The sequence below is a fragment of the Nesoenas mayeri genome (genome assembly GCF_963082525.1).
Source record: "Nesoenas mayeri genome assembly, chromosome: 1".
Lineage (NCBI taxonomy): Eukaryota > Metazoa > Chordata > Aves > Columbiformes > Columbidae > Nesoenas > Nesoenas mayeri.
The window spans coordinates 56,460,082-56,486,585 of NC_137541.1; the positions used below are offsets into that span (position 1 = coordinate 56,460,082).

Below are 26,504 nucleotides of genomic sequence, written 5' to 3' on the forward strand. Positions count from 1 at the left end.
TGCAAAAGTAGCACTTGAAGACAAAAAACATCTTCCTTAAGAAGCCACGATCCTTTTTTGGTTTCTCTTTGTAACAAATAGTGTGTGTGCAAAAAATGCTAACAAACATTAGATGGAAATTATCACCAGCATCTTAAAGAAATCAAGTAAAAGATATTTTCCAGTTTCCAGGACAGCTGTGGGAAACTGATGTATAAAACATTGGAAACTGGAAATCCCCAAAAAGCAAGGGTGAAGGGGGAAATCATTTAAAGTAATGGAAAAATTCTAATGGAAGAGGGGAAGGGAAAGTTTTTAGCAGTCCAAGAGGGCTCAGGACAGATTTCTAACCAAAGAGTGAACAAGGAAATTTTATTGTTCCTTGGTCTTTGAAAAGCACCATACTTTAGAGAGAAGATATCCAGATTTATTATGCTGTTGACAATTCACTGTATATGCTTCTCTTCTTACATTGTTTTAAATAAGAAAAATATAGGAAACCTGCACTTTAAAGAATTCTACATTTTCCTAATTGTCTGTTCACTGTATTGGTACACACAGAGAGATACATGCATGTATCTAAACACCACAGTGAAGAAACTATCAGGCATTTATTCCCTCTTCACAAAATCACGTCAGTTTTACATGTTTAAATGACTTACCAAGGAGGTTCACATCACTCTGCACCACAAAGAACAGAAGACAGACACTGCTTCAGACTAACACTTTAATCAGAAGGTTTGTTTTTAAATGTAAATTACAATCACTAATACACCCGCAAGTGCTTACCACATTTGTTCAACTAAATATTATATGTACGCATATACAGCATAAGTCAGTTTAAAACAATCACAGTACTTCTTAGTGCAACCTGCAGAAGGAGAAAGATCTTGGACCCACTTTGTGGAAATAAATATCAAGTGACAAAAAAAGATTCAGCAATTTTAATTATGCATATTCAATGAAGTTCATGCATGCGCAAGAGCTAAAAGATTTAGAGCTCTTCCTTGTAAAAGCCAAGTTTTGCTAGTGACATCTCTCTTCTCAGCTGCATAACTTCCCAGAACATCTGATCCACTAAAAAAGAAAAGACAGAAATATCACTAAACATACTGAATTTGTATTTTATTTTAACCGATGTACAGAGGCTGCCTCACTGTACATCAGTTTAGGGGAAACTGAGAAGTAACAAACATCTAGTAAAAGCAGAATTAAAATCTGTGAGGGCTATTTATGCTTGGTTGTGACATAAGTTATTTATTTTAAAAATTCTAAATGATGGTCCTATTAAAAAATCACCAAATTTTAGGATATTTCTTTTTAAATTGGGGAACAAAAACATATTAGTACTTTTTGTCAGCTTAAATTAATTGCTGTTTCCCAATTTAATTGCCCAACTCCTCGACTCATTTTCTGTAAAATCAAAAGACTGCATGAAGAAAAATGTAGAACGTGCTGGATAGGAATTGTTTCATCAGAGAATCTGTTATTTTGTTATAATTAGCATGAGTGTCTACATTCTTCTAAAAGTACTGTTGAAATATTTACATAAAGCTACAAATGCAAATTCAATGTTTTAATGGTAAAGTGACCGTTGAGCTGCAACACCAAACTCAAGTTTTTTCAAAACTTCTTGTGAAGAATAAATAATTCTGGTGATGCTGAAAATATTGCATTATTTGATGGAAAAAATATTAATTTATTTATCTCAATAGCAAAGTAATCAAATTTTAGTTGAAACTATGTAGGTTCTTTTGATCAAATTAAAAGCCTTTTAACTATGAACCAAATTAAAACTTAAATAACACATTTTCAAGATCTTCTGCAATGCTGGTACATCAGTAAAAATCACCACCATTTGAAGATTTTTATTAAACATAATTTAGTGCATGAAACAGGTGAATTTCTGGTGAATTTCATGAAAAAATTCCCTTTGACAAGGGAAGTTAACAGCATTATTTTTTGTAAGCAATGGTCTATTTATCACCTCAGGAATTGAGTAAGTAGGTGTACAGTGTGTATATTTTCATAACCATCTTCTTTCATATGGACACACTGAAACTGAAAAACACAGTTAAGAAAATTCCTGAACTTCTGAATTACTAGGCAGATAAAGTTTAAATATGCAGTTGTTGGATATGCTATTTTGACAGGAACAAAGTGACCAGGTATTTCTGGTGGGGAAAAAAAACAAAACAACACAACAGTCTGAAGTAATGGCAGTAAAAACCACATATCCTTTTTGGGGTGAGGGGTAATCAAGCCTTACATTGTCAGATATATTTATAACCAGAGCCCTAAATCAAGACACTTTGCAATGCTGCAGCAATGTCCAACACCTCATTCCTCGGCTGCGCTCAGATGAATGATTACAGTATGGTTTCCTGTTTATTTCTTACAATTTAACCTAAAATACTGTCATCCTTGCCAGTTCTTCCTGAAAGGTAGTCTGACAAGAAAGGCTGTCTGAATTCTCCACGCATGAAATAAGAAGACACACCAAAACACCAAGTAAAAGGAATAAAAATGGCCCAGATGAAACCAAAAGGTTTTTTTGGGCTATAGCATCTTCATATTCTGTGAAAGAGACTATTTTTGAACACTGTGTGGAAAAATTGTAACTTCTCTCATTGCAGAATTTTTCATAACATTACTTACTGAATAACATAAGGGGGTTTTAAATAGACTAAAATTCACTGCTTTTTAATTTTTTGTTAAAATTAAAAAAAACTTCAACGAAGAGTGGGATATCATCAAATTCTCATAATCACAAGAATGACTACAGATAGTTTTCCTGTAATGTCAGGTCACTGCCACTGTGCACAGACAGCAAGTTTCAGGCACATGGGCTATGTAAATGCCTATTTATATATGCCAAACACAATTTCCTACTCACCATCTTGCTGCTTCAACAGTCCTTGCTGGATGTATCGAATATATGTAAAGAAGTTACACACAGAAGTGATCTGTATCCATATAAAAATAAAGGTGGTTAATATCATTCTCTATAATGTTATAGAAAAATAACTGCATAACTACTACTCAAAATGAAATCACAGTAAATTCACTTACCCTGTAACGACAGAAAGGAGAAATGTAGTAATAACTGCTTGAATCTCCTAATTTGATTCTATGTTTGCATGACTTACTTTGTCCACTGAGAGCACATTTCCTACAAAATAGAAAGTTTGCATGATTTAATGAACACATCTGACATTAATATCTAAACACATGCCTTTTAAAGTGTTAATGTAATTGCTTCATATTGGCACAGATACTTGAGTATCTGCCTTCATTTTACAAGCTGCAATTATTACATTATGTTGTCAACTATTTTAGATCCACAAGGATTAATTTCGTTTTAATACTGTGATGCATTTCTGATTTTTAAAACTTACTCCAGGTCTGGTCATGTACTTGGTGTATTTGCTAATTTAAGTTGGCTTGATAACACTGGAACAGTGGGATTTCTTTAATTAACTCTTCATATGTGAAATAAAGATTATTTAAATTCTCAGCTGATGCCAACATTCAAACATTTTAAAATGCTGCTTCATGTTACATTTCATCATAAAAAAATATCAGCCCTACAGAATAGCAGTCAATTCTCTGAAGGCCCTCTCAGACCTATTCTAAGACCAGCTTTGCATTTATAACCAAACTGAAATAATATTTTCTATTCAGAGTATAAAATAATTTATGACAAAGGAAAACAGGCTGTCTGGCAATAATTGTCTCCATTGCCATTAAAAAAAAAAAGTAAAATAAGGTAAAATAATCAAATTTACTTGTTCTGTAGTATTGCATGTATGTCATACTTAGGAACAAGGAAAATTCAGTAGTCAATCATGAATCCTTCACAAAAAAAAAAAAAAATATCAAGAAAAGGCCAAGAATTTAAAAATAAAATCCTCCAACATTCTTTAGAAAAAGAAGGTTTAAATCTCTTGAAAAAACTGCTATTAATACAACCCTAATAAATGTAAAGAAAACAGGAATTTTATTTATTTGGAATTTCTATATGCAGCATGACAGATGAACTGGGTTGTCATGGCATCCCCTGTTTCATTGATTTTAAAAGCTGTTGGCTCCTTCCCTTCCATTTTTACCTCATGAAATTGGGGAGTCTAAGAACAAGCAGCTCTTCAAAAGTGAAGCAAAAATTACTAAGCTTCTGTAGTCCTAAACAGTGGCTCAGAGTCCCCTTTAAATAGCCTGCAGCTGGTCCACAGAACCATGTAAGACAGGAGAAAATTGAAGAGCGTATATGATTTTCCATGGCAATTTATGAGGACTGACAGCAGCCTATTTATCCAAGAACTCCTGCAACAGCTGAAGCAAGCTGATCACAATTTCAGTCAAGCTTTTGTGAGAAGACAGACTGCCTTTCAAGGCTAGGAAAATAAAGCCTTTTTTTTTTTCCCTTCTGGCTATAGAATTACCTTCTATAAGTTATCTCCCATCGCACTGGGTTAAATGCTGGCACGATGGTTCATACTAATGGCTCAGCTCTGTGCCACACAGCACACACGCAGCTGAGTGCTTTCTCCCCCATGGGGACAGTTATTCCAATCCTGTGGGGAAACCCAGCTGCCTTACATTAAGGCAGCACTTACTACTCACCATCACAGCCACCATTCAGCAGCTCCTATATCAAGAACCTTTCTGCACTATTATCACAGCTCTCCACTCCTTATTTTGCTGTTGTGCAATTACTCACTATTTTATGCATCTGTTCCCCCATTCCCCCCCCCGCCCCAGGCAGTAGTACAATAAAATAATTCCTTTCAAAACTTTACTCTAGTTTTTGTTATTATTTATTTACAGTTTGCCTGCATTTTGTTACCTATTTGAAAACATGGTTACAATAAAAATAGTGCTTTGCACCATATAAAAATAAAAAATGTCAAACCACTACTCAGATTTAGCAAAAAACTGGAACACATGTTTTCCATTCAGTGCCAGTAATCATGGATAAGGCAAAGCACATATGCTGTCAAATTACACTTAAATACTGCATATTCCCTACCTATTACTTATCTACAAGCAATACTACACTCTCCTTTTTTTGCTACGTGACAACAGGCAAAGGGAGAAAGGAATAGGCCGTGCCTTTTGATACATCTGAAGTAACTAAATTCCAACTTTTGCCAACTATTTAAGAGTTACATAAGTTCTAATAAAAAATTTCTCTTATGCTGGAGAAAATAGGTTAAAAAACTCGTAAGACTTCTGAATGATGCAACTGAGTCTCCTGTTTTTGCGTAAGTATTTTATCATGTTAAATCATCGAGTAGTTTCTTGAACAGCAATTATTTTAAATCGATTTCCTAATTGCTCTTTAATGACACATGACTTGTTTCAGGAGCTTCTGGCTGTCCAGCTTTTCTACTCCATTCATGGAACACAGCTCACAGTGGTCTATCTGGGACTTGCAATCACCACCCCCTGAGTAGCTCCATTACTGGTGCTGGGGCCTCTTCTGATGAGGGGGGTACAGCTCAAAGAGCCTCTTTTCTGGTGACAGTAGTAAGCTGGAGAATATATGAATCCCTGAATTTTGTAAGCTAGAAAGGATCAAATACTAAGTTTAAAAAACCCAAAATTTTCATTTTATGCAGCTGCTTTAATGAGAAAGTAAAAGGTTTTGAAATCTGTTCAAAGCGTTTATTCTCCCACTCAAAAACAGGAAAAAAACTAAAAACCAATAAGCAATGAGAAATTTAAAAAAAAAATCCTAAGAGCCAACTGAAAACATTTTGATGCAAGTTTTCTATCAGAAAATTGAGCTCTGACAAAATAAATATTACAGAGAGTTGTCAACTTGTCCAAAAGATCACCAACGGAAAAGTCAAGGCTTTCTCAAGATTTGGAAAGCTCCAGATTAACACTGACCTTGCTTGCTTAAGCTCAACATACACTAAAGCATACTACAAATCCCATCCATCAAAGCTCCAGTGCCTCAGCAAGTCACTCCCACCTACCGTCAATATCTCTATCAGTACCTAACAAATCTTGCTTCAGATTCCTCTAGAACCATTCCAAAATCTCTAAGATAATCTTCCTGTCATTGAAGCACACTACCTGCTTTAGGTTCAAACTCATCTTCATTCCCACTTCATCGCATGCCTCCTGCTCAAATTCACCCTTGTCAGTGTGCTACATCCTAAATTCATTATGCTACAAATATTCTAGATGTCCAATATTCAGCCTGTACTATTTCAACACCTACTTCTTTCGTGGCGCTTTTCAGCGTCATAATGATCTTCTCCCAGGAAGTGAATGTTCATTTTGTGGTCAATGCATCAAGTGAATAGCTCTCCCAAAAAGGGAATTTGTCTTAAAATGTTTGTTCTTTATTAGTCTTTTTATTAAGTTTAATTTATTACTTGTTTACTTTCCCCACAAAATTTTGTAGCAGCAATCTCAAAGTCTTAAATTTTAGGAAATAAAGTTTAAGATACAGAAATTTGACTGGGGTGATCAGCTGATAGCAGCTTTCTCAATCCAAGAGTTATCTTAAATCAGTCAAGATTCCTTCTCTGTCTGTTTGCTTAACATACTTTGGTCCCCCACATTCAACTGCAGAAGCTTTCACAAATCGAACAGGTTGCAAGCCAACAGGTTCAATACTCAGAGTGTTGTTTTCCACAGCTTCCAGAACAGCTGAGGCCAACTGCAAAAGAAATTTAGAAAGCAGTTAAAAACAGCTCTGCATTATCTATTGCTTCAAAGCAGTGACATATCTCTTCTTCTGTAAAGCTAGAAACAGGGAAATTTAAAAAAAAATTTAAAAAAATCAACTCGCCAAACAGAAATCCAGTTACAAATGAGATTTTGCTTTCATTGTGAGCAAGAGGTTCCATTTCCAGGCTTCTGTTTAAATTTTGCCCTCCAAATAACCCTGCCATCCCTGAGGCAAGATAACTGCCTTTACAGCCAGGAATGTAGTCAAGCATGTTTAAAATGCTAACTGTCTTTTCAGTCATTCTTCATAAGCTCAAGTAGCACGTACAATTGTACAGGCAGTGTTCTTGTCAGAGACTGGAAATGGCACAAACTTTATTTTAAAAAACTGTTCTAATTTTATTGTGTTCTATGGAAACGCAAAATGATGCAGCATGCTTTCCCATCTTGCAATAAAACAAGTGAATATTATGTCATTGTTTTTCAGCCAAAGATAGTTTTGGAAAGGTGTTCATACAAGTAAGACAGAACAATATATGGAAAAGCCAACATAACAAAAAGCCAGTTGCAACTTTCAAACACTAGTCCAGTTAAAATATCATCTTCATGAAACGAAGTGCAACTTTCCTTAGGCTTTTAATGTTAATTCTTTATAAACCCACAATCATAAGATACTAGAAATATCCTCAATTTGTTTGATTAGACTCAACACTTGTCCAAGACTCCTGTTTAAGTATGGACAAGTAATAGCCCTTACTTGATTTAAAAGAGGATGCAATTTATGTTATTAGTGAAATAATTCTGTGCCAAAGCTCCTTCCTACTGAGTGATAAATATATTTTTCTATTGTACCTTGAGTATTTTAAAACCAGAGTGTTACTATTACAGTAGTTCACATGAAAAACTCTTTCTTTGCCATCTCTCAAAAGCAAAACAAAACACTACACATATACACAAGAGGCTACTGAGGGTTATCGTAATACTTCAACCATTCAGATAACTGCATTCTCAATTATTCAGAAATGCTATACATGTGTAGTTTATTGTTTAATTTAACTGTACACTAGTTTATTGCTATTCAAGTGAAAACAGAAGTTGGTCACTATGCACAGCATCTTGAAACAATAAATGATAGAACTGACAAATGCTAAGAGCCTCATTCTTTCCTTAAGAGGAAATACAAATCTACAGTAATTATATCACCACTGAGGCAGAAAAAAACCAAAACAAAACAAAATGAAGTTGCTGAGAAAGACAATGGGGTGTCCTATTTACACATACTACAGAGCAATTTAATTCCTATAGTAATGAAGTAAAGTTTTTAGTGGGAGAGGTTCATAGGATGCTGCACATCAACCATAATGAACTGGCACACAATTAACCAAGAGATTGTGTATGCTTATGGCCAGCAAGTAACAGCAGATTAAAAGCATGGGAAAAGAACATAACGGCACAGGAAAACAAAAGATTAAACATTATGAAGAAAATTTTCCATGTGTGGTGTTTAATTTTATCGGGAAAAAATATAGTCTGAGGGTTTTAAAATTTGTTAGTCTTATTTTAATAAAAATCTAAGAATATGGTCCCTTTCCCCTAGAGACTGATACCACAACTACAGCCTGTAAATTCTGCTTAAGAGCAAAAACTAAGTAAAGCAGTTGGAATCAGTACCACATTATTCCCAGAATGGTTAAAACTCCAGTCTTTCCTCTGTATGGGAGAGAGTGTCTCTATTTGTTTCATCTTAAACCATACTCCCAAACTGCCCTTGTTGAATGACATCAGATCTCAAAGTTTAAGTGTTGTAACTCAAATCCCTCCAAGAAAACATCCAGACTGTGCTTGCAGCCTGCTCTGACTGATGTGAGAAAACTTGTCTGCAAAACTAAACATATTGGTCTCTACTGCCCCCTATACAAACAAGAGACAGTGACGGGACACTTTCTACAAAACAGTATATTTGAAACACCAGGAAAAACACCACCATCCATTCCTATGAATATCAGACTCCGCCAGACAGGAGTAACATCTAGAGAAGTAGGCCAAAAAGACCATATCTAGAATAGCACCATGGTGAAGAAAAAATGATCATTTCAATACTCCAGACTAAACTTTAGCACTTCACTGTCATATTCTAAAGAACATTTCTAAAGAAAAAAAAAAAAAACAAACCACACACACAACACAAACAAAAAACCCTGTTAAATTTCATATATGAAAACATTTTTAATAGTCTATTGGCTTCACATAACATATTTAAGTGAAAAGTATCAGCGACCACATTTAGACTATTTCTATTACCTCACTTTTTGAGAAAGTTAAACATGGAAAAATATCCTCCCGATAAATTTTGTCCAAGAAGGGACATGTTCTGTCCATAGTAGGCTCATCCTTCCAAGATCTGAATTCATTGTACAAAGATAGGTCAGCCTAGAACACAAAGATTCATATATTTTAGTACTGTGATTATCACACTAGTGTCTATCATTTGCAAATATCCACAGGTAAATAATGAGCATTAAAACTAAATGCTTTCTATTGTACTGTGAAGAAATGCTATTGTGCCTCAGCTATAAACACCTTCTAAAATCCACTTTCCTAAGACTGTAAATATAAGCACGTCAAACCATATCATTTTCAAGACACAGATTCAATGCATTCACTAGTCACCACAAGACCAGGGACAAACTAATTACTGCTCCCCCATTTCCAAAGCTTCCAGGATAGCTTTGAAACATTTAACTGATTGTTCAACAGAAAAAAAGCCCAAAATTAATTTGCTTCTTGATGCATTTTCATTACTGTATTTTAGTCCATCTCCATTTCTGCAAGTTAAAGCAGAGACATCTAAAGAAAACAACTGCAATCCTATGCATCTGAATATAACATACTGCTCTCCAAACACTAAAAGAAAACAGACCTTTAACACATTAAACATACTAACACAGGAAAAAAGGAATTCAATATACAAATCAATTAACACTATTCTCCTATTTTTTCATCTTTATGCCCCAACTCCCTACTACACCATGCTCTGTGTTAGGAAGAGATGGTTTTATCTGCTTCAAAAACACGCTGTTTTGTTATTTCCACATTGAGATCAGTTTAGCAGTGGGAAGGCACATACCCAGTCTGGCGTTCAGGAGTCTAGTACTAGGTTGCTATTAAAAAAAAAACACAACAAAAAAATCATCACATTTGCATTATGGGACAGCCTGTCCCACAGGCTGGGGTTACTTGAGAAGGATCCTGCCCACAGGTGCCAACGCTGCTCCAAGACATGGACCAAGCAGCATGGGGTTAAGCGCTTCCAACACATACTCCTAACTCAATGTACAAGACTAATGTCAGTCCTCAGAGGGATATATAATGCCATCCTGCTCCTCAGATACAACACTATCCTCAGATAGGTTTTGACATTCTGCTGACACAGACTTGAGCACCTCTCCCCTCCAACTGGTTGTTAAATCCCTTCCTTGTTTATAGCAGACGTATACTCCTAAAACCCAAACTTAAAGCTATAGTAAAGGATGTACGCTGCAGGCCAAAGATAAGCCAGGATGTGATTTTTATAAATTTTGTAGTATTAAAAACAAATAATATGGATGAGATAGTGAAAGAGGGAAAACAACATAAGCTAATAATTAAAACAATTGATTTTGAATCTTATGAAAAGATCAGTACACTGCTTTGAACCAACCTCTTTCAGTCTTTCGTTCTTTTCCCATGCATTACCCCCTCTCTGAACTCCCAGCATTTCACCATTCTTTTACATACATATTTTGGGGAGTTCTTTCATCTTTTTTGCTGGGGTTTTTTTAATTGAAATAGAACCTACAAAAATTAGACTGGTAAATTTGTTTTGCTACCTGCCCTACACTCAGGTACAATCATCTTAATTAAGCCAGTCCATAATTGTTCTGGTTGCTAAGCCACCAACCTCATTGTACAAATGAAATTCAATAGGTGTAACTTGCTCCCTAAAGGAACATTTCCCATATACCTTAAAACGCATCTCAGGTCTGGCTTTAAAATGAACACAATCAAGAGAGATCACCAGGGGAAAATAAAAATTATTTGTACTATATGCTTCTGAAAATTAAGATGCATTCTTTATTAACTTGGTTATTTTATAGATTTAACTCCATTTCCCCCAAACCTGCAATTTATAATGAAGCTGCTGTGAAAAAAACTGCTGAGTGAATAATGCTTGATGCTCTGCCTTTCCAACCTGCACGGTGCTACACGTGTATCTCCTCCCTACCTTTACTTGCACTTTAACTAGATCAAAGTTTTCATCACCTGCAATTAAATATATAGTCAATTGTAATAATATTTCTAGATAAATTTCTAATGTTTTAATTTTACAGCAAAATACAACATCAGATAAACATTTTAGCTATTCGAACACCACTGATGCATTTATCAGCATTTACACTGAATGGATGCTACTCACCTGCCTAAGACCCAGGCAGCTACTCAGCTTGGCTAAATCTTTTTAATACCTACATTAATTAGACATTTCTACATATCCTAGAAGCTACTCCCACACACTAGAAAGCATTTCTATGCAAGGCTGGCACCTTTCTGGCTCCACTGCAATTTAAGGTAGACAGCCAGCCACTCTAACTCTGTCTACATTCCACAAAGAAACCCAAGAGTTGACAGATATTCCACCCAGCTTTATCCAACATCTCAAAATGCAAAGCTCTGGGTGGTAGATTCTCCATAAGGGTCCAAAGCTGTATTTGCCCGCACCACAAGGCCACTACAAACCCCTGAGCAAGGGTACTCTCAGCCCGCTTTTTGAAGCCGAGTCACTCAGCATCAGAAGAACAACACGCAAAAGGGGAACCCAACTCAGAGGCAAGAGCATTTAGCACGAAGGGGGAATAATTAGGGTTTCAGACCCAGCTCCCAGAAACACAAAGACCTTAAACCAAAAATAAACAAAAGGAGTAAACAAAACCACAAAGCACTGGATAACAAAAGCAGCATGGCAGGCACGTCTGCTCTACTTAAAACAAAGTGCCAACCACCATGCTAGAGGTAGCCTTGCTTTCTTCACTCCATGCCACACTTCATTAAATACTCTTGCTTAGAAAGAAAGACAAAAAGACTCAAGTCCCAGTGAGTGAAAACTCCATGTCTTTCTCACTGATTCCCAGGGCTGTCACTGGAAGAAACAGTCATCTGTTTTGAGCAGGTCACCTGTTTTGGGTTGGACTAGATGATCTCCAGAGGTCCCTTCCAAGCCTAAACATTCTGTGTGACTCTGAGCAGCCTCGAAGTGTCTCCTTCCACAGCCAGTGGAAAGGAAACTGAACTAAAGAAACATGTCAAGCAAACTGGACCTTCTGCAGCACGTGCTTCACATTCACCACTTTTTCTCCACAAGAAAATCAAGGCAAAACAGATTTCTCCCCTCTCTCACTCTTGCCTGGCACTTAAAAATTTCATTGAGTCATGACCTCAAGTGTAATGCTTACAAAGTAACTGGACTCTATCCCAGCTCTTGCCTTTTCTGAAGAGCAACAAGGATTCAATATGAATAAGGAAAACTTATCATCCTGGATACCACCGAAAAAGGCAGGCAGGATGCAAACTCTCTTTTTTTTTAAGCCAAAGTATGAAACAGAAACTTGACAACGCCTTTATTTTCTAGATGTATAGTATAAATTATTTAATGATAACTCGCAAAACAAAGTCTAAAACTGGCCACTATCAATCACATTAAAGATCTAGTGAGCCTGTTACCTGTTTGACAATGGCCAGAATCACAGAGCTGGCTGCAGAGCAGCTGGAAAGACAGAGACATCTTCATTTTACAGCCTCCCAGCTTCTAGCAACAGTACTTAAAGAAGCTTCCTAAGCCAAATGTCGTATCTACCTTCTATATATACACCTTGACAGGCTTTCCTTTTGTCACTTTGCATGACTACATTTTGAACACATTCATATTTTTAATCTTGCTATCTCATGACAATGTATTGTAAAGTTTTGTTATGTACTGACTGAAAGTTATTTTCCTTTTAGCTTCCAGGGTTCTCTTATTACAAGAAATCATTAATATTTGTGCACCACCCATCTTCCCCATGTCACATATGGCTGTAGAGATTTTTGATCTTCCTCAAGTGTCTCTCTCTACACAGAAATACTTCCATAGCCTTGGCCATCTATATCACACCTCTTCATATTTTCATTATGTCCTTTCAGAGAAGAAGATATTATAGATGCATACATAGACACGCACATTTGCTACGTGTTTATACAGCAGTATAATGCTTTTTCTTTGGCTACCTATTCCTTTCCTAACAAGTTCTAAGGCTCTGTGGGTCTATGACCATCATTGAGCACTGAGATGGTATTTTCAGATGATTATTCACAAGTACACTATATTATTTTCCAGCACAGTATAGCTATCTCTAAGCCCACAACTGCATGGCTGCTAGAATTGCATTTTTTCCTAGATGCCTCATTTCTAATTTATTGGTTTTGAATTTTATCCACTGTTCTACTAACCACTCAGTATCACAAGATCCTTCTCCAGTCCTCAATCATTTTTTGCTACTACCATTCCAAGGACTCAAGCACTAACCTGTCACCTCATTATTTCCCCATTTTCAATCACATGGGTAGATTAAAAAAAAAAAAACATCACAGGCCCCTCTGGGACTCCAGTGGTAACTTGCCTCCTGTTCTCTAATAAATCATTGCTTCAGTCTTTTCTCTGGATTCTTTCTCCCATTAAATGATTCTTCCTCTTCTCTGCGACAGTTTATTAAATATTTATGAAAGTTCATGAACTTCTGGTGATGGACTTTGTAAAAAGGCACCAGGACTTATTCAGTTATCTTGTATTTTTCTTTCTGTTTTAACATTCCCATCTTTAAATTATTTATTCCCCTATTTCAAATCTGAGTCTTCCCTTAATGATTTCAAGGTAAACAAGACCTGGAAAAATCACCACCTATTGGTACATAGAAAAACAAAGAAACAAACAAAAACTTCCTTTCATTAATGAAAAATATCTCTAAAATGGTCACTATTACAGGGAGATTTAATATATATTAGATTTACTGTGAGTAAAACAAAACTATAAAGCCAGCTTATCAGCAAAAAGCAGACAATCCTTGTACAGTTACCTCTTTACAGTCTTTCACAATTGGTTGCATCATGGTAAGGTCCTGATGACTGCCACCCATAGCACTGCTTGTACTTTTGTTTCTCGCATGGCCTTTCTTAAAAGGGGTTTTTCCAGCAGACTGAAACTCCTTAGTTGGAGATGTTGGTGAAGTAGACAGTACTAGTGTTTTCAATGCTGCTACTTCAGCCTGGAGAACATCAATCTGAAGAGAGGTGGGGAGGGAGGGGGAAAAAGTCAGTAACAAACAAAAATATACTATCCTATGAATCTGTTAAATACTTCAACAAAAATTAGTTATCTCGGTTCAAATTAAGACTCCATCTTCCAACAGTACTAACACACAGACGCCTATGCAATTGCATAGCGTAGTAACACCAGTTTCCTATGCATGTGGCTAGCTATCTGATATGATGCTGAACCATGAGCTCTGTGTCCATAGGTGTTAGTTAAGAATATGCCAAGGCAACACAAAACAACCTAGTATATATTTTAATAATGCATACAGGTAATGCTCTATTTTACTGCCAGTGTTAGGTTTATGGTTGGACTCTATTCAAGGGTCTCCTCCAACCAAAATGATTCTATGATTTCATCTTTACGATTCACACTTTATAACCACGTGAAAAGACAAAGCAAGCAAGTCAGAAAAAAACTCACCTTTCCCTGTGCTTCTTTTAACTGTTTTTCTGCTGCAGCTTGTTTGACATTAGCTTCTTTAACCATTTTGTGTGCTTCCTATAAAATAAAAAATTATCTAGGGTAAATGCTTCACACAAATTTACAAGATCCAGTAAAAAAAAAAAACAAAACCAAACCACTAAGGACATACATTTGCTTCACAAAGACTACTTGTGAATAGTAGGTTGTGCAACAATCTGAAATTAAATAGTTACACACCAAAAAATACCTACAAATCTATCATTTGGATTCATCACTGGCCCAACAAATTTTTTTCTCCTTGGTCCTGAGCCCAGATTAAAAAAATTCAGCAAGTCCACCCATCCCCCTCCAGCAGGAACAATACCTGTCATGAACACCAGGCTCCCATCCCACTTCAGTGGCTGACAAGTCAAGTTCCTTGACCTCCAAGAAAAAGACTTGACCAGCAGCACCAAATGCAACATGTGTATAGTACCGCATTGAAAAGAACTCCTCCCTTCTTCTGGCCAGAATAACCAGTTTCAGCCAACTGGAAATTTCTGCACGAAGGAACTGGTCGAACAACTATGAAGTCTAAATTCTTACCATCAATAAAAGACAAAGCCACAGCTTTATGGATTAATAAACATTTCTTAAGTAGAACAGAAAAAGCACTAAAACACAATCAAAGTAAAGAAACAAGGATAAGTCAATAAAGAAGAACGTGTAAAAGGACTGGGAATTTTTTAAACATCCTTTTACCTCATACCTCTAAGCCTTTTGTTCTCATAATGTATTTGTTTAGGCTCTGATCCAGCAATTTGTACCTGTGACCAAATTACTGTTCTTACTTGGTACTTACTGGAGGCAACAAACATTGAAAGATCAGGGCCACCAGCTAAATTACTTGGGATAGGATGCTTCTCATATCTGTAAAGCGCCTAGCACGTATCTGGACGCTATATAAATAAACCAAAAGAAGTTCATACATCATCATACCACAAGATCTGGCTCCTGCTGGCATACAACGCAGCTATACAATATGGCTTTGTAAAATTCTCTTAAGTAACAACAGACACATGCAGGAATGGGAACATACACATTTATACAATGTGTACAAATACATTTAACATTGACCATGCAGTTTCTGCTTAGTGATGCACCTTTAAACACAAAGCATGTTACAGTGCTATTACAGTGCTATTACAGTGTAATAATGTAATATATACACCCATCTGTTTAAAACAAGTCTCAGTCCTCCACTGGGATGCATTATTATAAGCTCCAGCCTATCCACTAATATGGTCACTGAAATTAGTGGGATTCAAAACAGAAAGTGAATTCAAGAGCTGTAGATTCCAGTGCAAAAAACAAGAAACCTCAATAATGTATTTTGTTAGGGTCTCTTAATAAAACAAAATCACAAAAAAAATTAAGGTGACATGCCCACAACAGCTGGGAGTTCTAAACAATTAAAACTCAAACAATTATTACTAACACACTGTGTATCAAACATAGCTTTAACAAAATGATACATTGTTCTAAGTTACCAGGTGTCACCAATATAAAATTTCACTGATAATCTTATTTTTATTCTTCTGTGGATAAAATATCTGCTCAACATTTTTCTCACCATCATCATACACAAGTATTTATGCTAAAAAGTACCTTTCCAGTTTCCCATTTATTCTCTATATACAGGAACTGCTTAATATTTTAAGTAACTGCTCTACCTGGATGATGAAATAAATGCTCTGCCAACCCACCAAGCAGCTTGGAATTTGATTTTTGAATGTCAGTATTTTCAAGGTTTTAATAGAACTTTTATACAAATACAACATCATAGGTTTAAATATTGTTTCTAAAACATACCTAATACTGTATCTATGCATATGCTGAAACTCAATACTTATGATCATCTCTGGATTATGAAATTCATTCTGACAGTTATAGGTATCACAATTTAGCCTCTAGGCATTCCTATATATATTCCTATGATAAAATGAGAACTGATCCTCCAAGTATGGATTTAAGATTTTTTTTTCTGTGTAATACAAGCTCACAATCTCTGCCAGCACTACTGTCTTTTCCCCAAATGAAAAGGTCCCACTTAAAGTTCAGGCTTCTCACTGGGTAACCAGGTTCTACCCTGGTACATCACTCAGTTTTCAAGTTTCTTTTCAAGTTTGTGCAACTAGCATGCTGCCAGACCCAAATTTCAAAAGCTGAAAGCATAGCTTAGTTAGATACTTGCTGCCTCCATTGATCTGCAATTATGCTGGGGTTTTGTTGTTTTGGTTGGTTTTTGTTTAGTCACCATGGCAAACCCAGATTTGGCTTTTATCTAGATAGCCTTGTTGTCAGACAGAGAACCCATCTTGAAGTAGTTATGCCAAAAAATAAGTCTAAATAGGTTTAAGTTTTCTGATACACTTTCCTTATTTTCTTCATTTTGTATCTAGGCGGATAGACAAGTCTCTTTCAACTAAGTGAAAAGTCTACTGCTTGCTCTTCAGCCTCTACTTCAACACACCCAGGTCTTCAGGACACAAATCCCTTTATAAGCTTATTGTAGAAAAATTCAGCATACAATATACTGATTCTACATAAAACATCTGTCTCAGCTTCCTTTAAGTATATCACATGGAAGACTCCAACAAACCTCAAACAGACTAGCTGTAAGTTCTTCCAATTCCTGTCCAAGTTGATCTCGCACTTTAGAAAGCCTTTCACATTCTTCATCTTTTAACTTCAGCTCCTATGGAAAATTGAAAGTTATTTATTCTGACTTAGAGTAGTAATTTGGCCTTTTAAAGCTAATACCAAAAAGAGGGGGAAGAAAAATTAAGAAAAAAAAATAATAATTAGAGGAACATATAACCTTTGCTAAAGAAAGCCTTTCAAAATAGTAATCTTAACACTAGAAGCAATTAAATTAGTGCTGTACATACATATAGCTATTCTTCCTGCTATACAATAATACACCAGGCCAATCTAAAGTATCTCTAACCTAGACATCAGCATTTCCAAAATATTCTGAAGTAAAAAAAAAGCTTTTTTCCACAAAAGTACAGAAGACTTAAATCACTTAAATTACAGATCAAATTAATTATTGGGACAGACAGAATACCATCTCTGTTTATCCATTCTTTAACAGACACTTAAAGAAAGCAATCCTTTAAAAAAAAATTTAAAAAATAAAAAAGCTTTGTCTCAAGACAATTTCTAATGCTAAAAGAATCTTAAAACATATTTTACTATAAATATTCTCCTGCATATCTCCTTATAACTAATTCCAAAAATCATAACCTTGTTCTTGTTTATGCAGGTACATAAATCAAACTAAAGCAACTTAATGAAATTCAAAATGTTATTTGTCTACACTACTAAAATTTGAGTGAAGAAAGCCTGACCATACCACCTGTAAAGTAACATTTTAACACAGATTTGGCAGGATGAGGGTTACACATGCCCAATCTCATCTGTATCGTCCCATGTCTGAGGGAAAAGTGGGGTAATTTGCAGAGAAGTACAAAAAGTTTGACAAGGAATTTGAAAGAAGGGTTCCTGTCCCTTTCCAACCATTAAACCCTGGAATCTCTTGCAAGAAAAAGAATTGAGAGGAAAAGGGAAAGAAAAGTAGCAGACAGCCCACTCTGACCTTTCAAGCTTTTTCTGGTTTTGGCCATAGCTCTCCCCCTTCTAACTGTTCTTATTTTCCCCCTGCCAGGCTAGCTATTGAAATACAGGACTCAAGCCTGTCACTGACATGTTAAAGGCTCCAAACGTGATCTGGCAATGATTGGCTTTGAAAATGTCCAGAAACCAGCAAACAAAACCACTGTCCTTCAGAAAACTCTGGGAGGCCAGTCACTACAAAGCCATACAAAGGCCCAAATGGCAGCAGCTTCCCTTGTGTTTTTGGGAGGTGGTTACTGTTTCTCCTCAGGTCTTCATGACTGAGTAACGTTGTACACAATGATGTGGGAAACTACATCTTGCCTTGTAACATGCTGATACTAGGTCTTGCTCTCAATTTCTGCACTGCTAAATTCAAAAAGTGTTTAAGGACTGTTCTAGACTCATTTAGTATCAAAGGCCTTAGTTCTCCCTCCTTTTATTTGGTTTTAACTTTGGACATAGATTGACTTTTAGTCTAGTTTGTTTTCTGTTTTCATTCTTTGCTTTCCAAATGTGATCTTTTAACTATTCTGAAAGGTACCACATAAACAATGGGGTTTTTCCGAACATGGTGTTTCTCAAATGGTACTCAACTTTTACGTACTAGCTACAAATCTGTACACAGTGACCCATCTGCTCTCTCTCTCAAAAAAAAGGCAAGAAAATAGCTACAGGTGGAGGGAATAGAAGGAAAAAGGAATATAAAAAGCCAGAGAAAATAAATACTGGGAAAAAAATAAGAGGTTAAAAAAAGAGAGGGGGGAAAAAAATTAATTAATAGTATTTCCCATATAAAGTAGGGTTCTTAATAAGGGAATTAGACATTCTGAGGCAAAATGCTTAAAGCTGAAGTTCCACATGTTCCTATGCATGCAAAGGATACATCAACACAATTCCTTTGCTTTACTTCACTGATTTGTAAGGAAAATGCTACATCCACATCAACACATCTTAAAAGGAGGTTATATTAATATTCAGGTCAAGAGTTAACATACAATGAAGACACAAGTACCCCAGGTTCACTTTTGGGCTACCACTATCAATACACTATGTTAAGTAAGGTGGTTACAGTTTTGCCTGCAACTAGAAAGGTTAGGGAGGTTTAGATTAAACTTTGGGCAGATAAGTAAAGCTACTTAACGAAAACAAGGAGGAGACAATACCAGGCAGTCTACTACGCATGGCTGCTCAGCTGGATTTGTCAAACACTGGGCGAGTTTCCATGACATGATTCAGGAGGAGAATAATATAACACATTATTTTGCCAAGCAAGTTTAATAGCTTGCGTTTGTTTGTTGGTTTTGTTGGTTTTTTTTTAAACTGGGCAGAAATAGAGAGTGCTCAAAGCAAAAGCTCAGCAGTTGTTAGAAACACTACTACTGTCTGTGTCTTAAAGGCATTACTGAAGCCTTCCCAGCCATACACTATACAGAGACAGAAAAGACAACTGTGTGTGCTGGACTACTCATCTAGGCTGCAGTCCTTCTCACATTACTGTTGTGAAAAAGTAGCTACATGGAGATGAACTATTACAAAGCACACCACACAGGATAGGCAATAAAAAAAAATATAACTCGCATAGGAAAAAAAAATCTTAAAGTTAAAAAAACCTTCCTATATTAAAGAGTCATATTACTGTTTATTTAACTTTGATCTTCACACAGACTCCAAGGTGGGTCTTTACAAAGAACCAGTGAAACAAGATATGCAAATTACTGTTTCAAAATCATTCGTATTTTAAATTCTAGACAGAAAATCATCCTGCACCTAGTTCAGCAATTTAACCAAGTCAGAACTAGAAGCAGAAGATAAAGGAAAGAGCAAAAATTTTCTACAGATATCACCTAAAATCAGAACCAAGGGATACTTCTGAATTCTGAAGGTGTCAAAAAGTTTGTATTTATATTCAAATACATTTCTGCTTGACTGGTCTTCACTCAGCACTCCAGTTAAACAAGCTACACAAAACTTAGTGAACTGCAATCACACTTACAAGGGTGTTTAATGTAAGCAAAGGTCCTGAGTATCTTTTCAGAGATAAGAGCATTTCACAAACCATTGAATTATCATCTTATGGTGTAGGTGAGGATGCTTCTTTTTTGCTCGCATGCAGTTATCTACTTGCCTGACAAAATTTCTGTCCCTATGACACCCTATAACAGCATCAGTCAGCAGTGTGGAAACTGAAGATTTTCATCACTGAAAGACAGTGAGGAGCTGCTAAAAAACACCTTCAGAGAACCAACCCATCTTTAACAATCACAAGCCAGCAACCTTAAAATTCAGCTGCAATTTGAGTAAGAAAAGCCTGAAAGTGCGTTCTTCAGTGGAGTTCTGGGATGGTGTATTATTCTGGAGCATCTTCATTATTATAGTTCCTTAACTTATAAACAAATTACAACAAAAACTCAAGAATGCTGAATGGACTGTACAGTACTACTAGAATTCCTCGATACGTATTGTGAATCTATTTATTCATTAATTCATGAAGAGTTTTAAAATGTCGTGTTTTACTGCAGAAAAACAGATTTAACTGCCAGTACAAAACCTCCATAATCCTGGCAAGAGCCTCTGTTACATTGGATTTTTTGACAACACAGGCCTAACAACAACAAAAATCTGCTTCAAAACCTGTATCAATACAGAAAATCTGAAGACTAGAGATCAAACTGTAATACTCTGTTTCTGAGATGAATAATGCATATAGAAATTAAGGCCTTTGAAAGAAAAATCCAGAGCTCAGGATCAGGTTCTTGAACTATTACTATATTGAAGTTTACAATACCACATTCTATACTGTCACTTCTGTCACAAGAACCACTGTATCAGTGTGCAAAAAACCTCTCCATTTCACTCTACTAGGGCAATATCAGTAATTCAGATTTCTACCCTGCTTCTCAAAAATAAGATGGGGTCTTATATCAATTTTTGCTCCAAAAGATGCACTAGGGCTTATTTTCAGAGGATATCTTATTTTTCCATGAACAACAATCTACATTTATTCTTGAACAAAAAAAATCAACGTTTATTCAAATATAGTAATGTCATCATATTTTGGAACACAATCATAACTCTTTGATCTGTACATGAGCCCGGCTCTTGCCAGCCTTTATTGTTTTGGGTCTCATGGGGTCCTCTGAGTGTGATTCTTTTGGAGGTGCCTGCTTTTCTTGATGAAAAGTCTATCTGTCCTGTTGCATTCTATAGCCAATTAATTTTACCTTTTTTACATGTGTAGCTGTCTGGACACTATTTAAATTGACCTTCTAATGAACTGTAACTAGTGCTTATTTTTGAAGTAGGGCTTATATTTTAAGCATCCTCAAAAATCCTGAAAAATCATGCTAGGGCTTATTTTTGGGGTAGGTTCTATTTTCAGGGAAACAGGGTACAACAACAAGACAAACATGGCTTTAAGTGTTACCAACAAGCCTACAGATATTACTCGAATGACCGTAGGAAGCATGAAATGCGTTCTCAAACTGAATACGATAATTGCAACTAATATCTCTGGTAGATTGCTCTTTCCTCATCAGAGAAAGGGGCAAAATGTCAGTGACAGCTGATAATTGTAACACTCCAAGAAAAAGACGTAACAAAACAAACCCATTTTCCTCTACAGTCACGGATGATATCATTATATTGACAGTCTGACCGATGAGGAAGTATCTTCAGGGCCAAATCATACAAAATATCAAGGAAAACATGAAATGCCACAGCTCAGAAACTACAAGCAAGTGCTGCTTAGTATGAAAAGCAAACAAAGATATTCCTTTGCAAGGACACCACTAAACTTGCACATCAGGAAACACTGGGTACCAAAATACCATCACTGTTCTCCCAGATGTTATCTACGTGTGGTTGATCTGCCTTCAGTAACCACAGTGCCATAGCTCAAGCCCAACAGGGCAGAAAAAAATGCAAATGCATCGAGACATGAGGAGATAAGGTCCCAGGCATTGAATCACTAAAGCCTTTTAACACCTCCTCACTTTTCCTGATGCTGCTTTAAAGGGGAACAAAACAAGGAGAAAGGTTCAGATCACCTAAAGCAAGGGCTCTTCAGCTCCATTTGACAGAATGTAGCCAGAAGTTAAGTCTTCAGTAAAAAAACAGGCAAAAATGACCTGAATGGTCTCAAAGAGTGAAGAATCTATGTCATTTTAATTAAGAGGGTATTTTAAGGCAAAAGTATGTCCAATCTTATATGCTCCATTAGTGTAGAGTGCTGCCCTGCTGTTACCTCTGACCCAACCTTTCTCCCTATCTTATGACATGATTTGGTGCTGCAACCAATCTAAGTTCTAGTAGAAAGGGTATTTCCTCTCATCAAGAGAAAAATTTTTCAAAGACTTCTTTTTAACAATTATCAGCAATGCTGTTTATTTTGAAAAATGAAGCCTGCAGTCTTAAGAAATACAACACATAAGCAATGGAGGGAAAAAATTAATAAGTCTTTATTCTATTCCTGAATAATTTCTTCAAGAACCATAATTAAATGTCTAATAATTACATGCCACTCATATTCTCTAATATAAAAAAAATGAGAACATATTAAGAAAAAAATCAGATAGTGGATCCTTAAGCTTCAAAATTCCTGTTTCCTTTCTAATCACAACTGGAACAAATTCAAATCAATCTTTAATACATATTACAATAACATACAGTTTGGGTAAGAAATCTGGAACAAATGAAAAATGCAAGACAGCAAATGTGTGTTTACTTTGTTCACTCCTAGAAAGTCCATAAGGTTTCCAGGCTCAGTAAAGCTCATAAAACTCAACTGCAAATTGTAATTCTCATTCTTCTAACTGTTCCTAATAAACAGTGCAGAGATTTACAGAGAATTTAAGACCACTATGCAAAAACCAACCAGCTACACACAAGCACTACCTACTAATTATGCCCCCAGACTTTTAAACCAAGTACTCAGTGACAAAAGTGAATATACTTGGAAATAAAAGTTTAAAGACTGCATGACATATCAAATACCACAGGGTGGACACAGCCCTTTGTGAACAGCCCTGACTTTTGGAAGAAAGCAATCAGAAATTAATTAGGGATAGAAAAACTAGTCCTCATACAGGAAGTGGAAGAAAGCTGGTATTACAGAAAGAACTGAATTTACTTATGTACAGTCTGTAAAGACTCCTGCTATGACTTCTGTGTTACTGAGCAATTCTGAAATAGTGCAAATTTAGGAAGAAAGGCAAAGTAAGTTTTCCACCCAGTATAACACTGGTAAGAATCAACCTGACGGGTTGAGAATTAACAAGAACTGTGACATCAACGGTCTCAAATTAGTGCTGAATCGCTTTTAAGACACAAAGGGTTTGAAAACACACACCATGCAGTTAGTATGTCCTAGCAGCCTTAATGCCATTTATTTCAAAACTACTTCAAATTTCAGAGTTAAATAGGAAACACTTCAATCTTTAAGAGATAAAGTGGTATTCACTTATATAAGATTTTTCACATAATTCCAAGGTAACACTAGCAAATCTGAGTTATGGTTTTCAAGTATGTTACCTGTACTTTGGTATACTGTCAGGAGCTGAAAGAGCCTTTCTAAAGCTTAAACTTTAATTTGCTCTTATTTTCTAAGGTTCCAAGTTTAACTGTTAGGATTATATATTCACGTGCAAGGTCCTCAAACTTAGCTCAGGTTAATGTTTCCTTTCAGTAGTCAAATGCTAAGCAAACAAACACATTAGCAAAGGAAGCAACTACTCAGCAATAAAATAATCAACAGAAGAGATGTCAGAATCCATACTTAAGATTCACATTAACAAGGACAAATGCAACTCTGACAGATATTATGACTACATGCAACAAGATGAGGGCACAAACAGAGGAAAACAAGTCCAAACACGAGATAAGATGAGCTTAAATCTAAACAGGAGTGGAATCATGTAAAGGAGAGGAAAGGGCACAGATACAAATAGCACAAAATCTACTCGCAAGTTTAAGCACAGAGTGATGTTAAAATGATAAATAATGGCTTTGCATTTATATAGCACCATTCATCCAAACAAGACAAAGCGCTTTACAAATATTAATGATTTGAGCCACAGTGTCTTCAAAGGTATTCATATTCCATTTGAAGTGTGGTGGAGCAGTACACTGAAAAACACCAGTCACATCTTCATTGCATCTTTCCTACACAAGCATTCCCCTACAAAACATCTCAAGTACCCCATTCTAAAGCATTTCTATATTCCATGACCCATGTTACACTTTTATACTCAAGGAGAAAGAAGACTCGAGAGGTATATAATCAGTGTCTATAAATTCTTATACAGTAACAATGGAGTGACAGAAAATTACTCTTATTCTCAAATGTCAAAATAAAAGAATGGTCTACGTTTCAAAGAAAAAGCGTGATAAACCAGATATTGCAGCAAAAGCTTTCCATGGTTAAATAGCAGCAGCACTAGAAAAAAAAAACACACACACTATCAAGGAATAATTCTAAGACATTAGCACTGCACACATTCAGAACAACTTTACGTAAAATAATTACATAAGAAATGAGTAGACTCAGACTGCACCTTCTGGCCCATCTATCATTTTGCAATATTAGAACCACTTCAAAGAGAGAAAAAGCGGGAGGAGACAAGACAACAAGCCTTACCCTCTGAGCTTTTGCAAGTTCTTCTTTCAATCTTTCATAGCCCTTTTCTCTTACTTCCAGTACAGATGGGCTCCGTAAGTGAGATAAACTGTCTGTACTCAACCCAAAAATATCTTCATTTCCTTCAGCAACATCTGCTACTGTAGCACCCTGCAAAAACTCTCTCTCTGCGTTATTGCTCTCCTTCCTGGAATTATTGTGATTGAATGACCCACCCTGGGGTCCAGAGGTAGAACAAAGTAATGCGTCGGTAACATTGATGCTGTAACGAGAGTGATATATTTTTTTTATTTATATAATACATTAAGAAGAAATATTTTAGAAATGGCAGTAGTGGTGTTGAATGTACCATTATGGACACAATATTACAACATCATAAGTAATATTAAAATTATATCTTTAGTAGAGCAAGCAATTTATATGCAAACAAACATCAGTAATTTGAATAAAACAACCTACCGAACTTACCTGACACCTGATGCTTCTCCACAATTCAGTTGTCTGGGAGATGAATAAACAGGTTGGGTGGGAAGATCAGAAACATTTAATGCATTGGCTTGGATTGGTGTGGAGGACACAACAGAAGGATGTGGTCGGTAGATAACACTGGGTGAGGTAGTTTGTTCCTGAGTCCCTGGCTCATTTACTCCAAGAAGATCTGGTGTAGTGGGCGAAGCGAGGTTCACTTCATGAAAGCCTTCCAAGGGGTCACTGGCCATAATAAAAGCCTCATCATACGAAACCCTGAATTAAATAATCACATTATCAGAATGCAAACAGGAAATATTTAATTATATCTGACAACTATTTGAATTAAAAAAACACCCACAAAAATACGTTCAGAATACTTCACAATATAATGGAAACTGTGGATTAATCTTGCAAAAGTATCAACTTCAACCATCAAAAATGGCTTTTCCACACACTGGACTGTTGAGTTCAGAAGACCTAATAGCAGACTTCACATCTAAATGGGGTGATAAAATCAGGACCATGCTCTATGTCACAAAGCAAAGTCATCTTAATTATAGCCTAGAGCTACTTCATATCAAAACACAAATATATTCACAGAAGGGGAGACTTGGGAATCAGTAAGAAAAAAATAAAAATTAACTTAAGCTTCCACTTTTAATCTCAGTGGAGCAAATAATCTAGAGATAGAAGCCAGCGAACCTTTAAACAAATTACAGTCCATGGCAGTTTGGGGTAAATGATACATCTGATCTCATAATAGTTCATTGAAATGATAGAAAGAGCCAATAAGACTTTTCATGAAGTATGATGATGTGTATTTAATGCATCACATGATTCAGTGATTATGACAACTGTGAATAAGTATCATGCCAAAAATATACTACAGGCTAAAGTGTACTATGATTTGGCCATTTAATTGACAGCATTTTTTATTTTTATTTTTTTAATTCCATATGTTTTTCATAAAAATCAATAGAAAACTAGTACAACACATGAATTTTTGTAAGCCAAATCAGAAAGCTCCTATTTTCCAGCAGTTTATCATCAGAGATCACAAAAATCTTTGTACAATTCAAAACTAGAAATTGGAACTGGTATGTAGAAATCTGTGAAGGAATTACTTAACAGTAATTATTCACTGGAAAAAAAATGCACATTGTATAAATTAGAGAGAAATTAAGGCTTCACAAAGATACTTAATATGCAAAAAAAAACCAACCCACACCAAAAAACCTGTAGCATCTAATACCTTTCATTTTACAG

General features: G+C 35.9%; 1 protein-coding gene across 1 annotated transcript; it reads right to left on the reverse strand.

The window, feature by feature from the left end:
* Positions 1-973: 973 nt before the first annotated feature.
* Positions 974-25,507, reverse strand: RAB3IP (RAB3A interacting protein; the record flags this gene model as incomplete). Its single annotated transcript, XM_080361852.1, has 10 exons — positions 25,236-25,507; positions 24,768-25,029; positions 17,115-17,210; positions 14,471-14,548; positions 13,812-14,015; positions 8,968-9,096; positions 6,543-6,655; positions 3,052-3,151; positions 2,876-2,945; positions 974-1,056 (listed from the first exon to the last, which is right to left on the reverse strand). Exons 1-10 carry the CDS (start codon positions 25,484-25,486, stop codon positions 974-976), a joined length of 1,386 nt encoding a protein of 461 aa, XP_080217978.1. The 5' UTR covers positions 25,487-25,507.
* Between the last annotated feature and the right edge of the window lie 997 nt (positions 25,508-26,504).